The sequence below is a fragment of the Xenopus laevis genome, chromosome 7L, assembly GCF_017654675.1.
Source record: "Xenopus laevis strain J_2021 chromosome 7L, Xenopus_laevis_v10.1, whole genome shotgun sequence".
Taxonomy (NCBI): Eukaryota; Metazoa; Chordata; class Amphibia; order Anura; family Pipidae; genus Xenopus; species Xenopus laevis.
The window spans coordinates 85,673,281-85,695,944 of record NC_054383.1 but is presented as its reverse complement, the minus strand read 5'-3'; the positions used below and the strand labels follow the sequence as shown (position 1 = coordinate 85,695,944).

Here is a 22,664-nt window from a genome sequence, read left to right as displayed (position 1 = left end):
ACTTGACTGTATGCTGTGAAATTCTCCCTTCATTTACTGCTGTGGATAGGAATTGTCAGATGGTCCCTAACTGCTGAGCAGGGAAACAATCATACTTATGAACAGAAGGGGGAGCCCTGCCTTACTTCCCAGCCATGCAGAATTCAAGCAGCTTTGTTTGTTTCCCCATAGAGCAGTCGGCGACTGTGTAGAGATTTGCATTGGATTTTATTTTGGCTTTACAACCCCTTTACTGTTTCCAACTCCAGCTGCAGGGACAAAGATCATGCAACCAGATTTAAACAGATAAACTGGGATTCTATTTTATTTTATTATTTTTTTATTATAGGATTATTTTGCTGCAGTCACTGGTTCTGCAGAGTTGGTGAAAGTTTGTATTAAGCAATACAAAAACAATAAAATCCACAATGGATTACATGACAACACAGTACTCCGTGCAGTCTGCATATTCTGATTATTAATCAGTCTTGCTGTATCAGCTTCTGGCTGATGTTTGATAATTTATGACGATCCCTAAACAGCTCAGACCACACTGAGCATGTGCACAGTCTTGGTCTTGCAAAGATGTTTAACAAAGTTACAAGATGGTGACCCCCTGTGGTCAACTTGGAATGCATAAATCATTTGTTTGATTAGGCTTGTGGTGCAGTAAGTTCATGTTTATGTAAAGTATACAAAATACAGCATTTCTAGCCTTATTCTATTTTAGATAATGACCACTGAGTTATAGACAATTTAAAAACTTTAGGATATCTGATGGTTAGGTGTGATTCAGGGCTGCCTGGTAGAAATTGGAACCATCAGAGGTGATAGAGTACAAAGGAGCACAAGATTACATCCCTGCACTCATTTGGTAAGCACTTACATCCAGTGCCTTGATGCACTGTGGCACCTCACACTGGTTCAAAGATCTGATGTGATGTGTAGAGATTAGTCCTGTCCTTACCTTACCGCCTGACATAAGGACACACAAATTAGGGGCCTGGAAAGGTGACACCTACATGCCTCCACCAGCCTGCCCCTCATACAGTACATACAGCCCTTCTTGCACTCCATTCTGGAGCCCAGAGGTGATGATGGTAGTGCAGGGTGTAAAATGCAGCTTTTGCCAAATATAAACAATCCCTACTGTTTTCTGTAAGAAGCATATTGTGGCATGCTGACATATCTACAACATTTGATCATGAAATATAATAAATGTACTAAATAACAGACTTATGGATTTGGACAGTCAAAGGATTTATATACTTATGTGCATGCAGACAACAGTCATCATGGATCTAAATCCACTTTGTAGATCACAGCTACATGTACTACTTTGCATGAGCAAACAATAGAAAGCATTGTTAGATATAGCAAGCATTGTCTATAATAAACTAGTTGTATTAGTAAGTACTGCCATAATTACAACATAATGTTCATTTCAGAAAGTTTGTCTTCCACTTTCTTAATTTTCTTCTTCAGGCATTCCTTTTCCAACAGTAACACCTGGAAATAGCATTGCTGCCTATCATCATTTTTATATTTCAATTCTTTTTCCAGTATCTTTATTAAGTCAGCATTAAGTTGGTCTAGATATTCTTCCATGTGCTGTGGACTGATACTTTTCTTTAGATCATCTCTGTCCTGTGGTGTCCTAAATAAGACAAAATGCAATTACTAAAATGTTCAAGAATGAGCCTGTGGGATCCAGATACTAGAAGACAATGTCATCTATTTCTTCACACATCTCCAAAATCTGGTTGAACTTGTCATAATCAAGACTCAAGAGCTTTTTTACAACTAATTGGATAAGAAAAAAACTGCAAAAAACAGACTCAAAGCAACACAGCTTTTGGACAGTACTCCACTGTTGTGCAGAACTTTGAGCTCTATTGTAGAATGAGCTGCACCTCACTGTCAATGCAGCAGAACCTCATTCAGACAAGACAGGTGATGAGGAGCATGTTTGCATAGCCCAGTTTACTGGCCTGAAACCCAGAGAATATTGTCTTTTCTAATTACCATCTCTTTCTAGTGCTTTCTGTCCTACACTCACTGTCTTTTATATTATTAGGCAGTTTTACTTGATGTTTATGTTTTAATTTGAAAGATTGTCATAGCCATTAATATTTATCCTGGCTTAGTTGACTGTGACCAAGTTCCTGTTCAACTAAGTAGTGATGGGTGAATTTATTCGTCAGGCGCAAATTCGCGGTGAATTCCTGCGATTCGCTGCCAGCGAATACTCTTGCGAAAATTCTCCGGTGTCAAAAAAAAATGGACGCCGACGTTTGTTTTTTTGGGCGCCAGCGAATTTGCGCCGTGTCCAAAAAAAGGACGCTGGCATCCAAAAAACAAGATGCCCCAAATTCGCCCATCACTACTGGTAAATCCATCTTTTCTGCCTCAACTTGTAAAATTGTCTATTCTGTTGTTCTGCTTTTAGCTTGCTGATGAGTTCACTTCTATCTCTCCAGAACATGTTTTCTTAAATAGTGGTCTCCCTGGGATACTGCTGCTTATACTCTTTTTTTCAAACAGAAAAACCCCGCCTGCAATGGCGTTTAACAATACCCTTTTGTACAAACATCATGCAATAAAAAGACACGGAGCAGGAACTGATAAACAGAAGCCAGCTTGGGCAGTGATACCAAAGAAAAATTTACTTTTAAGGCCACAAAAAACTCTAGAATTAAGGTGGATGTCAGGAAATTACATCCTGGCACCAAAATGTGCATCAAAAGTGTAGAGATGTGAATGTCTGATAACTAGTGATGTTAGGACTCCAGGTGTGAATTTGTGTCAAATTTCCCACATTTCGGTGAAAAATCTGCTGCCTCAAAACAATGTGGGGAGCGCTAGAATAGTTACGGGAGTGCGGTACTACTGTTTCCCCAATCATAAATCGCAATTAAGTAATACTGGTTTATGAAAATAACAGGGGTCATACCAGTTGAAATGCTGGGTAGAGTTCTTGCTGGTCTGTGTAAAAAATTCTCTCTTCATAGTAGCCACTCTGTGTCTGAGAAACATCTCAACTGTTTGCCAGGACTCTATTTCTTTACAATTATTCCACATCTGGTCAAAAGGAATAAAGAAAGTAAATCAGAATAATCCATATATTTGTATTATGAAAGTCAACACTACATATCCCTAGTCTCCTGTGGCAAGATTAAACTAATGAAGTTATTGTGACCTGATATGTGCTGAGTACTGGTTAAAAACCAGGAGAATTCAACCGTTTAGCCAAAAAAACCCTACCCCCCACCCCACTTAGACCCCCTCCCTCCTCCCCCCAGGCTAGCTGCCCCACCCCCCCGGGCAAATCCCCCATACTTTATACTTACCCCTTGGTGCAGATTCAGGCATCGGACTTCACGCAGCATCTTCCGGGTCTTCAGTAAGCTGAGTGGGCGCATGTGCAGATGGAGCCATTTACTGGTTTGCGACAACCGTGCATGCGCCAAAATAGACAGAAATTGCTGAAGAGCCGGAAAAAGACCCAGAGAATGGCTGTGGTGAACTCCTATGCCTGAATCTGCACTGAGGGGTAAGTATAAAGTTATGGGCATTTGCCCGGGGGGGGGCAGGGTTTTTTTGGCTAAACGGTTGAATTCTCCTTCAATGCCCAGTAGTTATTCTCAAATGTGTCAGAGTTATAGATCATCTTGGATAATCTTTCCTCCACTATTCCTGCAAGAACCCTATTCCTCCAGGATCCTCTACATGAAAAGCAACATACTTTCTCTGCCTTTCCTCTTTAAATGGACATCTGAATTCGGGAATAGGATCCATTATCCAGAAATCCATTATCCAGAAAGCTCCAAATGACAGAAACGCCATCTCCCACAGACTCAATAAAATCAAATAATTAAAATTTTTAAAAATGATTTTCCAGCTTTAGGTCGTACTTGATCCTAACTAAGATATAATTAATCCTTATTGGATGCAAAACAATCATATTGGGATTACTTAATTTTTTAATGTTTTTTTTATTAGACAAAGTATCGAGATCCTAATTACGGAAAGACCCCTTATCTGGAAAATCCCAGGTCCAGAGCATTCTGGATAACAGATCCTATACCCGGATATACTTTTTGTGTAATACAGGTATAGGATCCCTTATTCGGAAACCCGATATCTAGAAAGCTCCGAATTACAGAAAGGCTGTCTCCCATAGACTCCATTTTATCCAAGCTTTTAAAAATTAATTCCTTTTTCTCTGTAATAATAAAACAGTAGCTTGTACTTGAGCCAAACTAAGGTATAATTAACCCTTATTGGAACCAAACCCAGCCTATTGGGTTTATTTAATGTTTAAATGATTTCTAGTAGACTTAAGGCATGAAGACCCAAATTACGGAAAGATCCGTTATCCGGAAAACCCCAGGTCTCGAGCATTCTGGATAATAGGTCCCATACCTGTAATGTTCATTCTGTAATAAGGAAAATGTTAAAAACTATTGAAAAGAAACGCAACAAGAGTTAATTTGATCACCATTCCAATGTTTCTTTTATTTTTTGTTTCTATTACTTTGCTCCAAATACCAGTTTCTAAAGATGTAACCAGATGTTGCCAGAGGGACCAAGAAACTTGCACCAAATATCATCAACTACTTCTTTTCTATTTATCAGCCAGTGATTGAATAAATTGATTGGTGGCCAATGGTTACTAAACCTAGAAAAACGTTCCTCTATTTTTTTTATATTCCTTATCTGAAACCAGAATCTGATGCCTCAATTGTATGGTTCAGGTACTACATGCTGATATACTGTCATAAATAAACAGGCTTAATCAAAGCTTCAGGGACACATAGCCATACCTCTTTCCCACAAAAATATACAGTTTTTTCTTTTGTATTTTGTGCACCCAATACATTAAGGCAGGGATCCCCAACCTTTTTCACCCATGAGCAACATTCAGATTTAAAAAGAGTTGGGGAGCAACACAAGCAGGGAAACCGTTCCTGGGCGGTGCCAAATAAGGGCTGTGATTGGCTATTGGTAGCCCCTATGTGGACTCTTCATCTACAGGAGGCTCTATTTGACAGTACACCTGGTTTTTATACAACCAAAACTTGCCACCAAGTCTGGAATTAAAAAATAATCACCTGCTTTGAGGCCACTGAGAGCAACATCCAAGGGGTTGGAGAGCAACATGTTGCTCACGAGCTACTGGTTGGGGATCACTGCATTAAGGCAACAAATATAAGTTCAGACTCAATTAAATGAGAAAAGCATCTACTAAATTCATTCCATTTTTTCCCATAGTGCGAGATGCAATCAACGAGAAAAACTTATCTCGGTGTTTATCACATAGAAACTCTATTGAAGCCTATGGAAAACTGGAACTGAAACAGAAGACAAGTTTTTTTCTCTTCAAACTGAATCTCACACATAAGTTTTCACGTGATAAAGCATAAAATAAAGTTTTTTTAATTGAATTTGAACTGGATCTTAATGAGATGCAGGACGGTGGCCTGAGATGAGGGTTTTGACTAAAGAGATGAAATTTAGGTAGAATTGGAGCTGTAGTGATGGGAGAATTTGTTCCGGCAGAAAAACGCAGAAATTCACTGCAAATTCATGCCTGGCAAATTTATTCGCCCATTACAAGAGCTGGGTTATGCTAATTTTTTTTAATTCCTTAGCACTGTGTTAGCAGTAAACCTTAACCTGGATGAGTTGTTTGAGTAGAAAATGCTACAGAACAGACCTGAATAATTATGAGGACTAATAATGAAATGCAATATGAAGGCTTTTCTGCATCAAAAGAAACCTCATTTAATAAGGTAGTGGCAAGATGCTAACGGGATTGCTGATTGGTTGAGAAGAGCTAGAAGAGACTAGACCTGTAGCAAACTTTGCACTTTTTATTACATAACTCCCAAAGTTTGCATCATTCTGCCCCTGTATCATAAAATGATGTCAGGAAGCAGTTCCTCACCTCTTTAAAGAATGGTTTTTGTGTGGATGGTTTCAATAAAATAAGCTTAGTGAGGAAATCGGCACTTGTTTCTGTTTGCTGTTGTTTTGTCTCTTGGGTATCTTGCAGGTTGGAAAGGGGTTTATGCACTAGTGATGCTGTTTGAAATCTGGCAGCAAAGCAGTCACCGAAGCAAATCTTTAATGCCTGGAGAGATAATAAATGCACTTATGTTAGCAATTCTGGTTCTGTTATTGATTGATGCTGGGAAGAGTTCCAGGAGCAACTTTCTGCAAATGTTAGGATTTATAGTTACCAGTCTAAACATATACTGTAAAAATATTTCTAAGCAGACAAACATGCATGTAGATCAGAAATTCATATACACATAAAAACTATACTATCCATATCATTGTGTAAGGACACCGCATTCTTTATTCTTGTATAATACATAAAAACCCTGAATATCCTTCAAATTATATAGGAAATAAAGTAACCCTATTGTAAAATATAAGGATATTATAAGTTACAGAGGAGTTCCATGACCATGGATTTTGGCCCCCTGATCGGAGAGGATCAGGAGAGGACTCTATCAACATGCTGGATAGGAATTTTAAAACCTAATAGGTATCTGTCTAATCCTGCTTCCTGCTCACAAAATATTTAACATGTAACCTAAATATTTCAATAATATTAAAAGCTTTAGAGCTGATGCTATAAAAAAAAAGGTTATACAATGAATAAAGTACCCCCTATTGTAAAATATAAGGATATTGTAAGTTACAGAGGAGTTCTATCACCAAATAAAAGCACAAGGCCTTATATTTTACAATAGGGTTATTTTATTACCTATATAACCTTGTGATATTTAGGTTACGTGTAAAATATTTTTTGATCAGCGAACAGGATCAGACAGATACCTGTTGGGTTGATGTTCATAGAGTCCTCTCCTGATCCTCTTCAATCAGGGGTCCAAAATCCAATAATTTGGTGACCTCACCAATTAAATCGAATCAAGTTGTCATGTTTGGTATCCAAAACTCACAACAAACGCCAAGGTTCCGGTCTGCCTATAACAATCACCTTTCCTGATGGGATTAGCCCTTTCGCTATGCGATTTTTGCCAGGTTTTAAAGTGAGAGAACCAAGGCAAGGGTGCTGGGCTGGCAAGGGAACAGCATGTGGGTCCTGGGTAAGAGTAAGAGTGGTCGTGGAACAGGCAGGGGTCAATACCAATCAGTCAGCGCAGTACAGATTCGGAATGGTGAGTACAGGCAAGGGTCTATGAACAGTAAATCTGATAAGAATTCACACCCCAAAACTATCTAGAATAAACCTACATTGGACAAAGAGAAAATAGTTGTGGTGCTTTAAATGTTTGAATTTTGCTCCAGTGTGATGACGACAGGCACGATGCGCTGAAAGAAAAGGAAGTGCACATCAAAACCCAGAAAGGACCTGTGTACCACTAGGAAGCCCAATGATGCAGACGTTCCCTCACTGAGTGCTGCGGGCATCCATGCCTCTCTAATAGAACACCAGGTATTACACATGTACAGCCCCAGTCAAGCAGAGGCCAGGTCTTGGTCCTGTGAATGAGAGCTCGAGAGAGGATTTTCGTGCTGCACTTTTTAAATCATTGTAGAACCAGCTAAAGTATGTTTTGCCAATGATAAGGGTCTCATATTCCATGATTAAGCTTTTGCATGACTTTAGAAATCAATGTAGTGTGAAAAACATGCCAGGTCTTTGATTCAGGTCCAACTCTCCCCATATAAAATCTGAAAAAGGGTGTTGGAAGTCCTGGTACTTACAATCACTAGCCATGGAAAATTCTGGGATTTTTCTGAGGGATTGTTCAAGAGGGGCAAATAATAATAAGTCAGGGTATTATTCCAAGTGGACTTATCACTTGGTGTGCACCATAATTTACCATATTTCACAAAAGTCCACCATACATGTTTGGACCAGCCAGAGAGGGGTCTTTTGTTAACCAATGTCCATATCTCGTATTGTATAAGAAACTTGTTTTTCACAGTGTATAAATTCTGCCTTATATAAATTCAGAATTGCCAGGTAAGACCAACATCCTTCCAACCCTTCCGTTGGCTAATCAAAAACACATTACAGCAGAGAGCAGCAATTCAAAACACAATTTGAATGGCTTCATTCATCCATCTTACCTTAGAGCAGGGATCCCCAAACTTTTTTACCTGTGAGCCCCATTCAGATTCAGCAACACAAGCATGTTGTAGTGTAATATGTTCCTGGGATGCCAAATAAGGGCTATGATTGGGTACTTGGTATCCTCTATATGGACTGGCAGCCTACAGGAGGCTCCACATGGCAGTGTACCTGGTTTTTAAGCAACCAAAACTTGCCTCCAAGCCAAGAATTCAAAATATGCATTTGCATTTGAGCAACATCCACAGGGTTGGTTAGAAAGATGTTGCTTGCAAGCTACTTGTTGGGGCTAACTGCCTTAGGAGCATATTTATTATGCGTGTAAAAAAAAGTGGGACAATACATGACACATCGCCAGGCTTTGCGATGAAAGCAATAAAAAATAACAGAGGCAAGTCTGTCGTTCGCATGGAGTAAAATTACACACACCTTGATAAATTCACCATTAATTTTACACAGCTTTTTACACCATTCTGTTGGCTAATTTAATTTTACATAGCATAATAAATATACCTCTAAGAGTATTGTTAGGAGCCATTGCCAAGGGGTGTATTTTTTGTTAAACTTCATCACCTTTACCTGGTAGAAAATTCGTAGAAAGCAGGGATTGGAATCATCACTGAAATTTTCAGAAGAAATATGAGATACACAGTGCACAAGCAGCAGAACGAAGCTTCCAACAGACTGAAGATACTCACGGGACACAAAAAGATTATTCTCTGAGCTCTGTATAAAGAACATAGACATTACAAAATCTCGAAAAAAAAGGTATCGCTGTAGTACCTGTTAGAACTACTGAAGTTAATAAAAGCACTTTTTGTTGATTTATTTTCATGTTTGTTTTGAGACATTTGGAGAACCAAACCAAGATAAAAGAAAACATTTTGCCTAGAATTAAGGCAAATGTGACTTTACACAGAAGCATATTTAACACTTATGTGCAGCTTCTATACACCCAAGTGACCCCGTAAAGTATTATATGTTTCTGCTTGTATAAATGGGGTAGAGACTCCCCTTTCACCCTATTTATAAAATGGAGACAGTTCATTTATACAAATTATAAAGGCTGAAAGGCTGAAATGTGTGGCCTATAATAGAAGTCAGAGAAATATGGATGCTGATGTAATACAACTACAGATGCATTTGCATTTAAACTTACCTGATAATAAAAAGAGTGGCAGAAGGCATTCCCTTTATGATCATTCCCAGGCAATCTGGAGGTAATGTGCAGATTTATTTCTTTTTCCTGACAAAATAAGAGGACATTTTGAAAACATTGAAAATAAAATTTGGTTTAGCTGAGTAATGCTAAAATTAAAATATATATCTACCAATTATTTATATCTAATGGTAACATTGGAGGAATGTCTCCAGTGTTAATAACTATGCCCTTGCGGAGGAAAAGAACAATTTACAAAAGGCAAGAAAAAAAAAATCAGAACCCTAAAAGACAGTTACAGCACCCTTAAAAATACAGTTTTTTTATTGAGTCTTTTTGAGTGGTGATTAACTGATATATGAAATATTATGAAATAATTCAAATGATGTGTGCACTTTGGATACAGTGATGATATGATCTAGATAATAACTGCATGAAGTACTGACACTTACTTGAACATGTGGCTGTAGCAACTGCAGGATGTAGTTACCATATTGGTAAATCACAAACTCTCTTATAGTAAGCTGTTCTGGATTTATTGGTGTCATGTCTTCTTTAAAGGTCTGTTGCAAATCCATTATATCTCTAAATTCATTCCCTTTATCTTAAGAGAGAATAATCACACAAGGTAACATTGGAAAATGTTTCTTGAGCCAAATTTATTGTAACTGTGAGACATCAAGTTACAGCAGATCATGCATTTCACAAATATAATATTCTATGGACATATATTCTGTCACTACCAACCATTATGCACAATGCAGGCATGGGTTCCAAGATTTGTAAGACAGCTACATAAGAACCTGCATAGCAGAAACAGGCCAAGTAGTATTCGCACAATACTAAGGTCTGAACATGCCTCTATTGCTATTGGCCCTGCTGCATAAAAAAAAAACTATCTGATCTTGTTTGATACAATCCCACCACCAACATCCAGTGGCTATTGCTTATTAAACATATGTTGCTTGTATCTCTCTATAAGTATATTTTTATATATATCTACAGCTTGTTATGTATCTTGATACACGTGTGTCATCTTCTTGCATAATCAAGGGTATTAATATGTTGAATTTGTGCCTCCCTTTGTGTCTCTGCTTTTCTGATAAATATTTTTATTAGATGCAGGAAAACTGTTGGTGGGATGTGCTTCCACTGAGCCACAGTAGCATTAGTAGGGATAGGCAATGATACTGGGCCATCAGGCCTGGCCCAAACTATAAGGCATGCAATTGTCAACTATGTCATTGATTGTGATACAGGTATGGGGCCTATTATCCAGAATGCTCTGGACCTGGGGTTTTCCGGATAAGGGACCTTTCCGTATTTTAGTCAACATTAATTAAACCCAATAGAATAGAGTTGTTTTGCCTTATTAATGATATCTTAGTTTGGGTCAAGTACAAAGTACTGTTATATTATTACAGAGAAAAAGAAAACAATTTTAAAAATATGAATTATTTGATTAAAATGGAGTCTATAAGAGATTGCCTTTTCATAATTTGGAGCTTTCTGGATAAAGGGTTTCCAGATAATGGATCCCATACCTGTACTATTATAGGTTGCCTTCATTTGAACCAGAGGTCAAAACCATAAACAATAGTCCAGACCATTATTTCTTCTCCACCAAACATTACACTTAGGGGGTTATTTATCAAAGTCCGAATTTATCTCAATATTTTCTGCTACAAACTCCGATCAAATCCACTCAGGTTTTTTACGCTTATTTATTATTTTATTTTACCAAAAATTTGCTTTGTGGGTAAAAATCCGATTTTCATGATTTTTTTCAGATTTTTTTGGATTTTCGCAAATTTCACAATTTTTTCGGAATTGTCACCCGAAAATTCAGAAAAGTTCGAGGTATTGCACGAAACCCAGCGTACATCAAAAAATCATTGGGACTTCTCCAATTGACTTATATGCAACCTCGACAGGTCTGAGATGCCGGATTTTCAGATTCAGACTTTTCCATCCTCAGGGTTTAATAAATTCTGAAAAATTGGTGATTTTTTAAAAGACTGATTTTATAACAAAAAAAATCACGAATTTTTCGTGATTTTTGCATTCAGAGTTTAGTATAATAATCCCGTTAGCATTATAAATTCAGGCAGGTGTTCTCTTGACATCTGCCAAATCTATATTCATGTATCAGACTGCAAAATGGTATAGTGCAATTCATCACTGCAGAATCCACCTGTAGTGACCGTAACACCACATTAGCCCACAGTTTCATATAGTGATTGTTAGGATTGTATAGCTGCTTATTCATACAAATCCATGCTCCAATTAGTTCTTATGTTTTCCAGAGACAGTTTGGAACTTGGCATCACTGCCAAGTTCCAAACTATTCCAAACTATTCTAACTGAGGACTTGTAAGTCTGCATGCTAATTAACAAACTAGGGGTCATTTATTAACACTCTGCATTAACCCACAGCAACCTATCAGAATTTTGTTTTCAGTACCCGCAACAAACAGATTAAAGAAGAAGGAAAGCTACAGAGGCCAATTATTGTCAAAAGATTAGCTGCAATAGTTAAGATAGAACACTATATTTATTTTGTAGAATGCTTTACCATACCTGAGTAAACAGCTCCATAAGTTCTATCAGGTTGTTTAGAATAGCAGCTGACATATTAGCTTGGTGTGACATCACTTCCTGCCTGAGTCTCTCCCTGCTCACTCAAAGCTCAGGCTACAACAGGGAAGGGGAGAGAGCAAACTGAGCATGCTCAATCCCAAGCCCTGGAGGTTTATGTTGAAAACAGGAAGTCTGATACAGAAGCCCATGTTTACACAATAGAAGGAAATAAATGTGGTATTTCTTTTGACAGAGGACTCAGAGCAGCATTACCTAGAGGGTTTATTGCTGTATATATATAGTCCTTTCTGACAAAGCTTACTTGGTTTCAATATTTCCTTCTCCTTTAAGCTGATTCTTTGCTATGGGTCACTGTACTGAGGTTATTTGTCCCATTCTTAATATAAAACCTCATCCACAGTGTGTGGCAATTTTAAACTCCCCAATACTGAATAATACGATGGACTACAGATAAAACAATTAGGAATATTTGAATCTACTGAATTCCAAGGCATTATCCACAATCCATAATATTCTGCAGTTATTAATTCTCTATTACAGAAAAAGGCTTCATTTGTTTTAAGATGCTGAGCACAAATCAATGCCTTATTATGCAAAGTGCCCCAGCTTGGCATATTGATGGATCTATAAAGATATATTATTCACTCTAGATATTAAACTCCTAATTAAATTAATTTTCTTTTGTACAATAAATTGGATGGGACCATCCTACATGTTATATGGATTCTGCATGTTCACAAGCTGTAAGGAATAAGATTAAGCGCACATCATACTTTATATCATACTGATAGAAATAACTATAGAAAATTAGGAAATTGTTAGATTGGAAACAAATGATTTTACACAATAGATTTTGTATTTTACACCTCAGCACAGCCCACAGTCAAAAGGCCAATTACAAATTTGAGTGGCAAGAAATTTATAGTAAGGGAAAAGTTACTCAAATTATTCAATAGCCAGAAGGAAATTCAACATGGTACAAATAAAAAATAAAGTAACTTGATATGCAAGGAGTACAATAAGTATAGGGCACCAACATTAAAGTGTAGTGCAATTTAACAGGAAGGAAGTTGTATATACTTCAGTGTATTGCTATACCCTAGGGCCTTGGTGTTAGGTTTATTGCAATGAAATGCAAGCACAAATACACATGTGCACATGTACACCCATGGGCAGGGCTGATCCTATCAAATGTGGGGCCCAATTGGGACCATGTTGGCGGGGCCCCTAGACAAAGTGTTGCTGGCTACTGACACACCAAGTATTTAGGAAAATAAGGGCATACAGGCACAAAATAGAAAGGAAAGGGGCAGACAAGGTAAGAGAGTGAGAGGGATGAAATAGGGGCACATAATAGGGGCACACAGGGTAAGAGAGAGAGAGGGAGGAAATAGGAGAGTGGACTGGGCCAATTAGTTTGGGGCAGGCTGGGCCGATTCAGCTTGGGAGCAGGCTTGGTTGGATTGGGGGCAGGCAGGGCCTATCAAGGTTGGAGGAAAGCTGGGCCTATGAGAGTTGGGGGCAGGCTAGACCTATGGAGTTGGGGGATAGGCTGGATTATCAGAGTTGGGGATGGGCTGGACTCTCAAAGTTGGGGGCAGGCCAGGCAGCATCATGTGCTGAGGGAAATATTATCTGTGCTGCCCTCTGGTGCGGGGCCCTATTGGGCCCAATCGGTCCAATAGGCCTAAGCCCTGCCCATGGGTATATGTAAGCACACATACATTCAGTTAATAATAATACCGTTATAATAATAATAATGCAGTAAAAGTATAGGAAATTTAAGGTCCACACATAACATGGAAGTAATTCACACACTGGAAGTAATTTTCTGAGACCCTAGATGCAAGTACAGGGGCAAATCACACCCTGCCAAATGCACAAAGCATGTCAGCACTGTGTTCATGGGGTAAATGCAGGTCTCTGTGATTTGCATTCTGTGTATTGGAGTAGTAAATGACCCCTATTACAGCTTGTAACACTGAGTTGACTTAACTGTATCATTACAATATCAATATCATTTGGTAGCTAGGAACAGCACTTAACTGCCCTTTATAAAGTACATACACTTCCATTGGTACATCCTTTTTTTCCATAAAGATTTTCCAAATGGAGATATTTACATGATTGTACACTTGTCATGTTTTTGCTTTATTTATATAAACTTCAGTGAAGCTATCAGTGCAAGATAATGTATCTAAGCGATCCTCATCGCTCTTCTCACAACCTGCTTAAGCTTACCATAATATAATACGAGTTTACTGAAATATACAACAGAATCATGAACTAGGTACTATAAGCTACACAATGGAGTGAGACACAACTAACTTTGCAGAAAGAAAATCCCCTGCTCTTCTAGTTCGATGTGCCACACAATGAGAAGAGCAATAGCACAAACATTATCAATATAAAGGTTAAAGATGGATAATACAAACCTTTGCCTGCCTCATTACAACCTTGAATTATTCGAGCTCTCTGAGCATTTGCTCTTAGCTCTGCATCCACTTCTTTGAGCAGGGTAAGGGCAGGAGATGAATCTAGGGTTTTGGATACATCATCACCTGTGTGAATAAACATACATTAAAATATGTTATGATATCCATAACTGACACAGGTAAATGGGTTTGTAAATGAAAGTAGATTCAGGTAGTAAACTGCAAACACATTGGAGGAAATGAAGAGATGCTTGAGAAAAAGAAATTGAATGTATTTAAGAAAGAAAGATTTAAAGATAAAAGGTCTGTATTCCAATTTTTTGATTTATAAAAAATGATTTCACTGGAAGGACTTTAATGGTTACTGGTTAGTGGCCATTTACCTGATGTTCCAATTGAAGAAAACAACTGTGGGCCCAATAGAGTTATTCTTGAAGCTGCAATTTGTTCTGCTTGCTGAAATATGCCGATATCTATAAGGATAATACAAGAATAATAACAGTCTCTGATCATGGATCAAATATTCTATGTAAGACTTATATGACATAAGGTACATATTCTTTGTGGGCTAAGGTTGCAAAACAAAGTAGTAGGCGAATTAACAAGTTTAAAGGAAGCTACGCTGATTTTTTTGCATAAGGAAAACAAACATGGTGCTAAGCAGCTTCACATTATTCATTTTGCCATTGTTGGTAACTTGCCACGCAATTTGGGGAAGAACTGCCCTGTTTTTCTGAGGACCCGGATTTGATGTCTCAATACCTGCCCACCCGAAGCTGCAGATCTCTATCCGCGCATGCACACTTTCTCCAAAATCCATCCTGGACACTTACTACACAGCTGGATTTTAAAGAGAACTTAAATTTGGAAAAATGTGGTAGAATGACAAGAAGGTGGGAGGACCAAATCAGTTCTGCACATACCGGTGCCTGAGGCATGGTTGTACCTTGCTTGCCACAAGTCAGAAGTGGCCCTAGCTGTGAAATTGTAGGCCACAAAAAGCCTTTGGGGCATATTTACTAAAGTGTGAATTTTCTCTTCATTAAACTTCATCAAAGTTCACCTTATTTTACAAGGTGTATTTTTGCAACACATCTCACATTTACTAAAAAGCTTAAGTTCAAAAGAGAAATGTGGTGAATTTTCTCCTGGCGAAGAATTCTTTGTTAAGATTCAACAGTACATTTTTCCCTATACAGTTGTAGTTGGGACAATACTCTAGAAACAATTTACTAGATAGTTTTCACCATGAAGAGATGTCATATATGGAAAATTAGCTTGGAAGGGGTGATGCATATAATGAGATTCAGAAGTGACTGCTCTATTTTTTATCATGGTAGTTTTCCAGCCTGAACCTGAAGAAATTTCTCTTGATGAAAATGTGTTCTTGTGCTCTAAGTAAATTAGAGAATGTTCACCTGGAAAAAAAATGTGAATTTTCACCACTGTGAAGTTAATGCTCCAATACTTGTTGTATTCTCATTTTAGTAAATTGGTGATGTTGAGGGGAATCTTCATTTTTAGTGAGATTATTCAAAATTTTCACTTACACCCCCCTTTTGCCCCTTTGTGTCCTTGCCCTTACTAGCTCGTCAAAAGAATGTTAATTGTATTATTTTGGTTAAATGAAACATCCTCACTTTTGTAGACATCAATTATAAACTCAGAGCCTTATGACTCAATACATGATTTAAAGGGGGTGTTTAACTTTGAGTTAACTTTTAGTATGATATAGAGAGTGATATTCTGAGACAATTTGCAATTGGTTTTCATTTATTATTATTTATGGTGTTTGAGTTATTTAGCAGCTCTCCAGTTCGCAATTTCAGCAATCTGGTTGCTAGGTTTTTTAAGTTATTTAGCCTTTTATTCAACAGTTCTCCAGATCTGGTTGCTAGGGTCCAAATTATCCTAGCGACCATGCACTATTTGAATAAGAGACTGGAATTTGAAAAGGAAAGGGTCTAAATAGAAAAATGAGCAATAAAAAGTAGCAATAACAATACATTTGTAGCTTTACAGAGCATTTGTTTTTAGATGGGGTAAGTGACCCCTGTAGCTTTACAGAGCATTTGTTTTTAGATGGGGTAAGTGACCCCTGTCTGAAAGGTAGAAAGAGTCAGAAGATTAAAATTAATTAAACAAAACTATAAAACAAGACCAACTGAAAAGTTGCTTAGAATCAGCCATTCCATAACAAACTAAAAGTTAACTGAAAGGTGAACCACCACTTGGCACAAATGAACTTCAGTTTTTCTATTTAGTTCCCTAATGTGTCTTATGTGAACTCAAAGTCGTATTAGAGATTCAAGCAATGGAGATTTAAACTGCTCCATGTTTGGTCATAACAAAGGTTATATAATTCTATGACTACTCATTATCTGTGCAGCCTAGGAATATTTTTGTGCCTAGAATTAAATGATGCCATAAGTTTAGAAGTATCAGTTTTACTTTCATTTACCACTGCACTGGAACATTTAATAAAAGTTAATGTAGACACTGCCCAGTTTTCAGCCTACAATATTTACATTTTCAGTAATTTACACTGTGAATTTCTGTTGAACGTATAGTAGGAGCTGCCTTCTTTTATGAGTCTATAAAATGTATACTTAAGATAAAATGCCTACTGTCTGCCAGAAGAGTTAAAATATTCTGATGAGGATTCTGTAAATCGCTTGTCTCTGGTAATGTGTTTAAATTGATCGTTTCTTCCTGCCTCTTCTTCACCAGTTCTTTTTCTAGTTCCACATTCAGCTTCTCAAGTTCTCTCTGTAGAGTTTTTTCCAAGAATGCGACTGTTTCATCATGATCCTTAATAAGTTTCTATAGTTGGTAAATAAGAAAACAATATATTGTACGGTACTGCTTTTAGATTTTATAATAAATGTACCACTGTTTGCACCAAACCTAATAACCTATAATACCTCAGGGCAGATTTATCAAAATGTTTAGAGTTTAGAGACTAATAATTAAAAACTCAGCGGGGGTCATTTATAAAGTTCGTGCAACGCATATTTTTCGCAAATGGTTGTATTGCGCATGTTTTTTCCTGAACGCTAATATATTGCACTGCTCTGCCCGTCTTTCAGTTTTTTGCTAATTGGCAGTGTGAATAAATTTTCACAAATGGCGCGCAAATGAGGCGGGAGTTTGCGCGAGCGCACCGATGTGCGAGGTTGTTGTGCGCAAAAATATCGTTAACAGTAACTTAAATTCGCAGTTTGCGAAACTGTTTTGCGAATAATTTATCCACCACCAAAGTTGTGGCGTAACTGAGTCGCAGAGTGTGCGCATAGAGATTCGCAATTTGTGAATTGTGACATATTTAAAAAGCTCCTAGAGACGTTCACATTGTGAAAAAAAAATTCTGTTTGCACCCTCTTATTCAGCTTTATAAATATAACCATGCCCAGGGCAAATATATTCACTTTGCGAACCAATCTGCCCTGCGCAAAGTTTACAAATGATCCCCTGCATGTTCTATTCATTCCAATGGGATTTTTCGAATTTTTTTTATCAAAAGAACTCACTATAAATAGAACGTGAGTATTTATCAAGCTCTAAACTCATATTTTGATTAATCTGCCCACTAATCAGCAGAAAGCATTTACTGGTCACCTGTAGTGTGGAGTGAATTTTTTTGCCAGGTATGGATTTTGCCGTTAGAATTTTTGGGCCAAAAAATTGCAGCAACAAAATGACCATAAACTTCCAATTTATTTTGCATGAAAAAAATATCAAGAGTGTACAGGTATGGGACCTGTTATCCAGAATACTCAGGACCTGGGGTTTTGGATCTTTACACCTTAAATAAATCTACTACAAAATCATTTACATATTAAATAAATCCAATAGGCTGGTTTTGCTTCTAATAAGGATTAATTATATCTTACTTTGGATCAAGTACAAGCTACTGTTTTACAATTACAGAGATAATGGCAATTATTTTAAAAAAATGATATTATTTGTATAAAATGGAGTCTATGGGAGACTGCCTTTCTGTGATTTCTGGAAAATGGGCTTCCAGATAATGGCATAACTCCCAACTTTTTTGTGGGACAGTCAAGATTTTGACAGCTCAACTCGCAGTGCTGGATTGTTAAAGAAATGTCCCGACTTTCTCTTTGATCTCCTGCAGTGAACAGCCAGAAAAAGATACAATGTTTCTAGATCTTAATTGGCTTTTGGAAGAGAGCCCACACTATATGGCAGGTGCACTTAGATATTGTACTTTTGTTACAATTTAAGATAAGCAAAGAAACAATTGTAACAATTTAACATAGGCAGGTCTCTTGGGGAAACTGTGACTTGCAGCTTAAAGGGCAATTCACCTTTCATAACATTTTGTAATATGAATATGGTAGTTAGGGGGTGTGGCCACAAAAATGGGCATGGTCAAAAAAATTTGCCCGCACTCTGCACAGCAAATCTTTCTGTTCCACTTTCTATTTCCAAAATGTTGAGAGGTATGTAATGGATCCCATATCTGTATTAGGAATGGGAAAATTTGCAGCAGAAAAAAACTGGCCACTCATAGACACCATTGTATTTTGAACAGAAAAAGTAAAAAAAGGTACTTGCATCCAATTTCGCCCCTTGCAATTTAACATACTTGATTTTGGACACAGGGGAACCCTGCAACTGCCACCACCTTCAAGCTGACAGTAACTCTAGGGGGCCCATTCACTAAGCTCGAGTGAAGGAATAGAGGAAAAAAAATTTGATTTTCGAATGTTTTTTTTGGCTACTTCGACCATCGAATTGGCTACTTCGACCTTCGACTACGACCTTCGACTTCGAATCGAACGAGTCAAACTAAAAATCGTTCGAATATTCGACCATTCGATAATCTAAGTACTGTCTCTTTAAAAATTTCTTCGACCCCCTAGTTCGCCACCTAAAACCTACCGAGGCCAATGTTAGCCTATGGGGAAGGTCCCCATAGGCTTTCCAAGGTTTTTCTGTCCCTTCTTGCTCATGCAGAAAGCGTGTCCATGGTCTGGTTGCACTCTGCCAGATAAATAAATTCAGTTCCAGGTGCACAAGATGCACCATCACTGCTCTGTCTGACTATTGCACAAGTTAGGCAACACCTATGTGCCTTCTTCTGCCTGCCACTCATGAATACAGTGCAGCCAAACTGTCATGGTGGCGGTCGCAGGTCTCTGTACTCCAAAAGAGAGTGTACTCCAAAAAGAGCAGAGAGAGCAGAGACATGCACCAAAGAGAGTTAAAGACAGGATGAAGGTGTAAAAAAAAATGGTGCATTGTACTTTGCACCTTACCTTGACCTTGGTAAATAAGCCTAAATTATTTTTACACATGCTTAGCTCATCAGGGGTAGATACAAAGTTTGTGGGGAATATGTTGTATAAAATAGACAGTCTGCATTCTAACAATAGCTTGAAACAATCCTGGCCAAAGTGTTGCTAAAATGATGATTGCATCATGAATTTTTCTGATAAATATGATCATCGAATCACAATCTCATTAACTAAATAATGTCTGCAAAATAGAGATAAAATTGTAAATTGTAATTTAAATATTTACAGTTTAATTATACTTCACCCATTCCCTATTGGCAATATACATGTATTTGTAGTCTGAGCACTGATCATTTGTGGTACATTTAAATATATGCAGAAGTATCTCCCTATATTACATAGTAAATTATTGATCTGTGCATCATGCCATTACCTGCTTCATCAAACCATTAAGTTCTCCACGTTCTAACTGGTCTTGAAGGGCCAGCCTCTCCTCTGAGATCTGCTTCTTGTGTGCTTGTTCCAGTGTGGCCTGCTTCTCTTGCAATTCTTTCAGCATTTCTTTTTCTTGTTTAGCTTTTTCTTCCTTTGCTTCTAACACTTGAGAGCTAGACTGAAAATAAGTGGCATGCTTAATTTACTAAAACACTAAAATAAGATTAATAATGTTTGCTTATAGACTTTAAACCTCATTTATGATCACAAGGTCATGTGAGAGGTGCTAAAGTGGACACAAATTTTGTTTAGTGTAGTATGATAATAAAACATTTCAGCCATTATTATTTAAGGTATACATCACACAGATGTTTTGAGGTCTCAGTATAATCATTCTGAATGATCAAATCTGATACCTCTAAATTAGATTGAAATAGCTTGGCCAACAACCCCATCAGTCATTGGCCTTTCAAAAGTATTTTGAAAAGTATTTTGAAAAGTATTTTGCCCAGATCATTTAACCTGCATATAAATGGTTAATTCAGAGAAAAATCACATCAATATTTAAAGGAAATTATATACTATCCAGTTTTTTTATCCTGGAGACTAGACAGTTCCCATGCTTATTGTTGGTAAGATCTGTATGAATTTTAGGGGGTTATTTATTAAGGATTGAGTTGTGTTTTCCACACAAATTCAAGTTTTTGAGTTTATTTTTTTTGTTCAAAATTCACATTTTTGGATTTAAAAAAACCTCGAATTGTACGATATTTATTATACCCCGACACTGGAAATAGCTCAACTCTGAAAATATACCATCTAAAACCTGTCAAGGTAAGTAGGAGTCAATGGCAGAGGTCCCTTGAACCATTAGAAGATGTTAATAGCCTTTATGATATTTGAGTTTTGCCTAAAAACTCGATCAATTGGAGCGATACAGTTTTTCCCCCTCCGAAAACTTGATCAATTTCAAGTTTTTGGGTTGTTAACCCCAAACTCGCTGATTCGAGTTTTGAGTTGTGAGTTCATTGGAGGTAAATAAAACTCTAGAATTTGACTTTTCATAAATAACCCCCTTAGATTCAGGGAAAACACTGTTGTCAAACGTTGCATAATTCATTTTCCTAATGAAAAAAACATTAATGCAGATATCCACAATCTTTTTTTGTTTTTTAATTTGCAAACATGTTGTATATATATGTCTCACAGTAATTACCTTTTTATTTGCTTTTAGGTTTTGGGATAACTCTTTCAGTTCTTCTACAAGTTTCTTTAACTTCTGCTCTCTTAAGATTTGAAGTTCATTGGCCAAGTAGTGTGCTTCTTCCACACAAGGTAGAATAGGGACCTACCAATAAAGTCAATGTTTCTAAAAATATGTCACGCCAAATAAAGATACACATGGAAATAAGTCATATATCTACTGGTGTGAAATGTCAACATTTCAAAAAAATCTTTCTTCTTGCATACTGAAATATTATTCAAAATCAACACATTCTTTTTCTCATTATATATGCATAGGGACAAATTCATCAAGGGTCAAATATCGAGGGTTAATTAACCCTCGATATTCGACTGGGAATGAAAATCCTTCGACTTCGAATATCGAAGTTGAAGGATTTTGCGCAAATTGTTCGATCGTATAATCGAAGGAATAATCGTTCGAATATCGAACGATTCGAACGTTTTCAATCCAACGATCGAAGGATTATCCTTCGACCAAAAAAACGTAGCCAAGCCTATGGGGACCTTCCCCATAGGCTAACATTGGGTTCGGTAGCTTTAAGGTGACGAACTAGGGCGTCGAAGTATTTTCTTAAAGAGACAGTACTTCGACTATCGAATGGTCGAATAGTCGAACGATTTTTAGTTCGAATCCTTCGAAGACGAAGTCGTAGTCGAAGGTCGAAGTAGCCCATTCGATGGTCGAACTAGCCAAAAAACACTTCGAAATTCAAAGTATTTTTTCTTCTATTCCTTCACTCGAAGTTAATGAATTGGCCCCTTAGTGTTTATCTGAAAGGATTTTATAACAATGATAGTTCATTGAACAATGCAATTGTTGCAACTTATTTACTGAAGTGCACTTTTACTGGTTCTATTGTTCATCTGGTTTGATGAATGACTGTCCAGATGTAAGAGAATAGACGCATTTTGCAGCCAAAATTATTTGGAAAGGTTAGCAATATCAAATATGTTGACTGAGGTATAGGAAGCTTCACATGATGTGTATTATATTACCATGTACTGTAGCTCTACTTTCTTTAAAAGGTGCTCTCTAAAAAGCCATTAATTAGTGGCTTAGGGCATGAGAACATTTTGAAGAGCTATTTTAGGTCTAATTAATTGCCCGATAAGACATATGGGGTTATGTAATTAAAGGCACTAAGTTTGCCATGGGGCAGTAACCTATAGCAACCAATCAGCAGGTAGAATTTCCTGGTCACATGTTTAAAAGCAAACATATTATTGGTTGCTACTGGTTACTGCTGCTGGGCAAACTTAGTGCCTTGTATTACATGTGGGGGTATATGTTATATCTCATAATCTCACAAAAAAACATCCACTCCAGAGGAGTGCAGTTTTCTTTGGGGGGGGGGTAGAGATAAAGAGGCTGATGTATTTGTGGAGAAAAGTAAGGTGCTTCATTTATGTGAGGAGGGGTACAAAAGGATGGT

At 37.4% G+C, this 22,664-nt stretch overlaps 1 protein-coding gene across 1 annotated transcript in view; it reads right to left on the bottom strand.

The window, feature by feature from the left end:
* Positions 1-647: 647 nt before the first annotated feature.
* Positions 648-22,664, bottom strand: part of LOC108696479 — a 60,313-nt gene continuing 38,296 nt past the window's right edge. The window contains exons 24-34 of the mRNA XM_018225904.2: positions 21,203-21,334; positions 19,985-20,164; positions 16,915-17,110; positions 14,671-14,760; positions 14,288-14,413; positions 9,704-9,855; positions 9,252-9,338; positions 8,672-8,818; positions 5,930-6,115; positions 2,933-3,060; positions 648-1,636 (exon numbers count right to left, since the gene is read on the bottom strand). Of these exons, the coding sequence (XP_018081393.1) occupies positions 1,405-1,636; positions 2,933-3,060; positions 5,930-6,115; positions 8,672-8,818; positions 9,252-9,338; positions 9,704-9,855; positions 14,288-14,413; positions 14,671-14,760; positions 16,915-17,110; positions 19,985-20,164; positions 21,203-21,334 (1,656 nt within the window). The 3' untranslated portion in view covers positions 648-1,404. The remainder of the gene's footprint in view (positions 1,637-2,932; positions 3,061-5,929; positions 6,116-8,671; positions 8,819-9,251; positions 9,339-9,703; positions 9,856-14,287; positions 14,414-14,670; positions 14,761-16,914; positions 17,111-19,984; positions 20,165-21,202; positions 21,335-22,664) is intronic.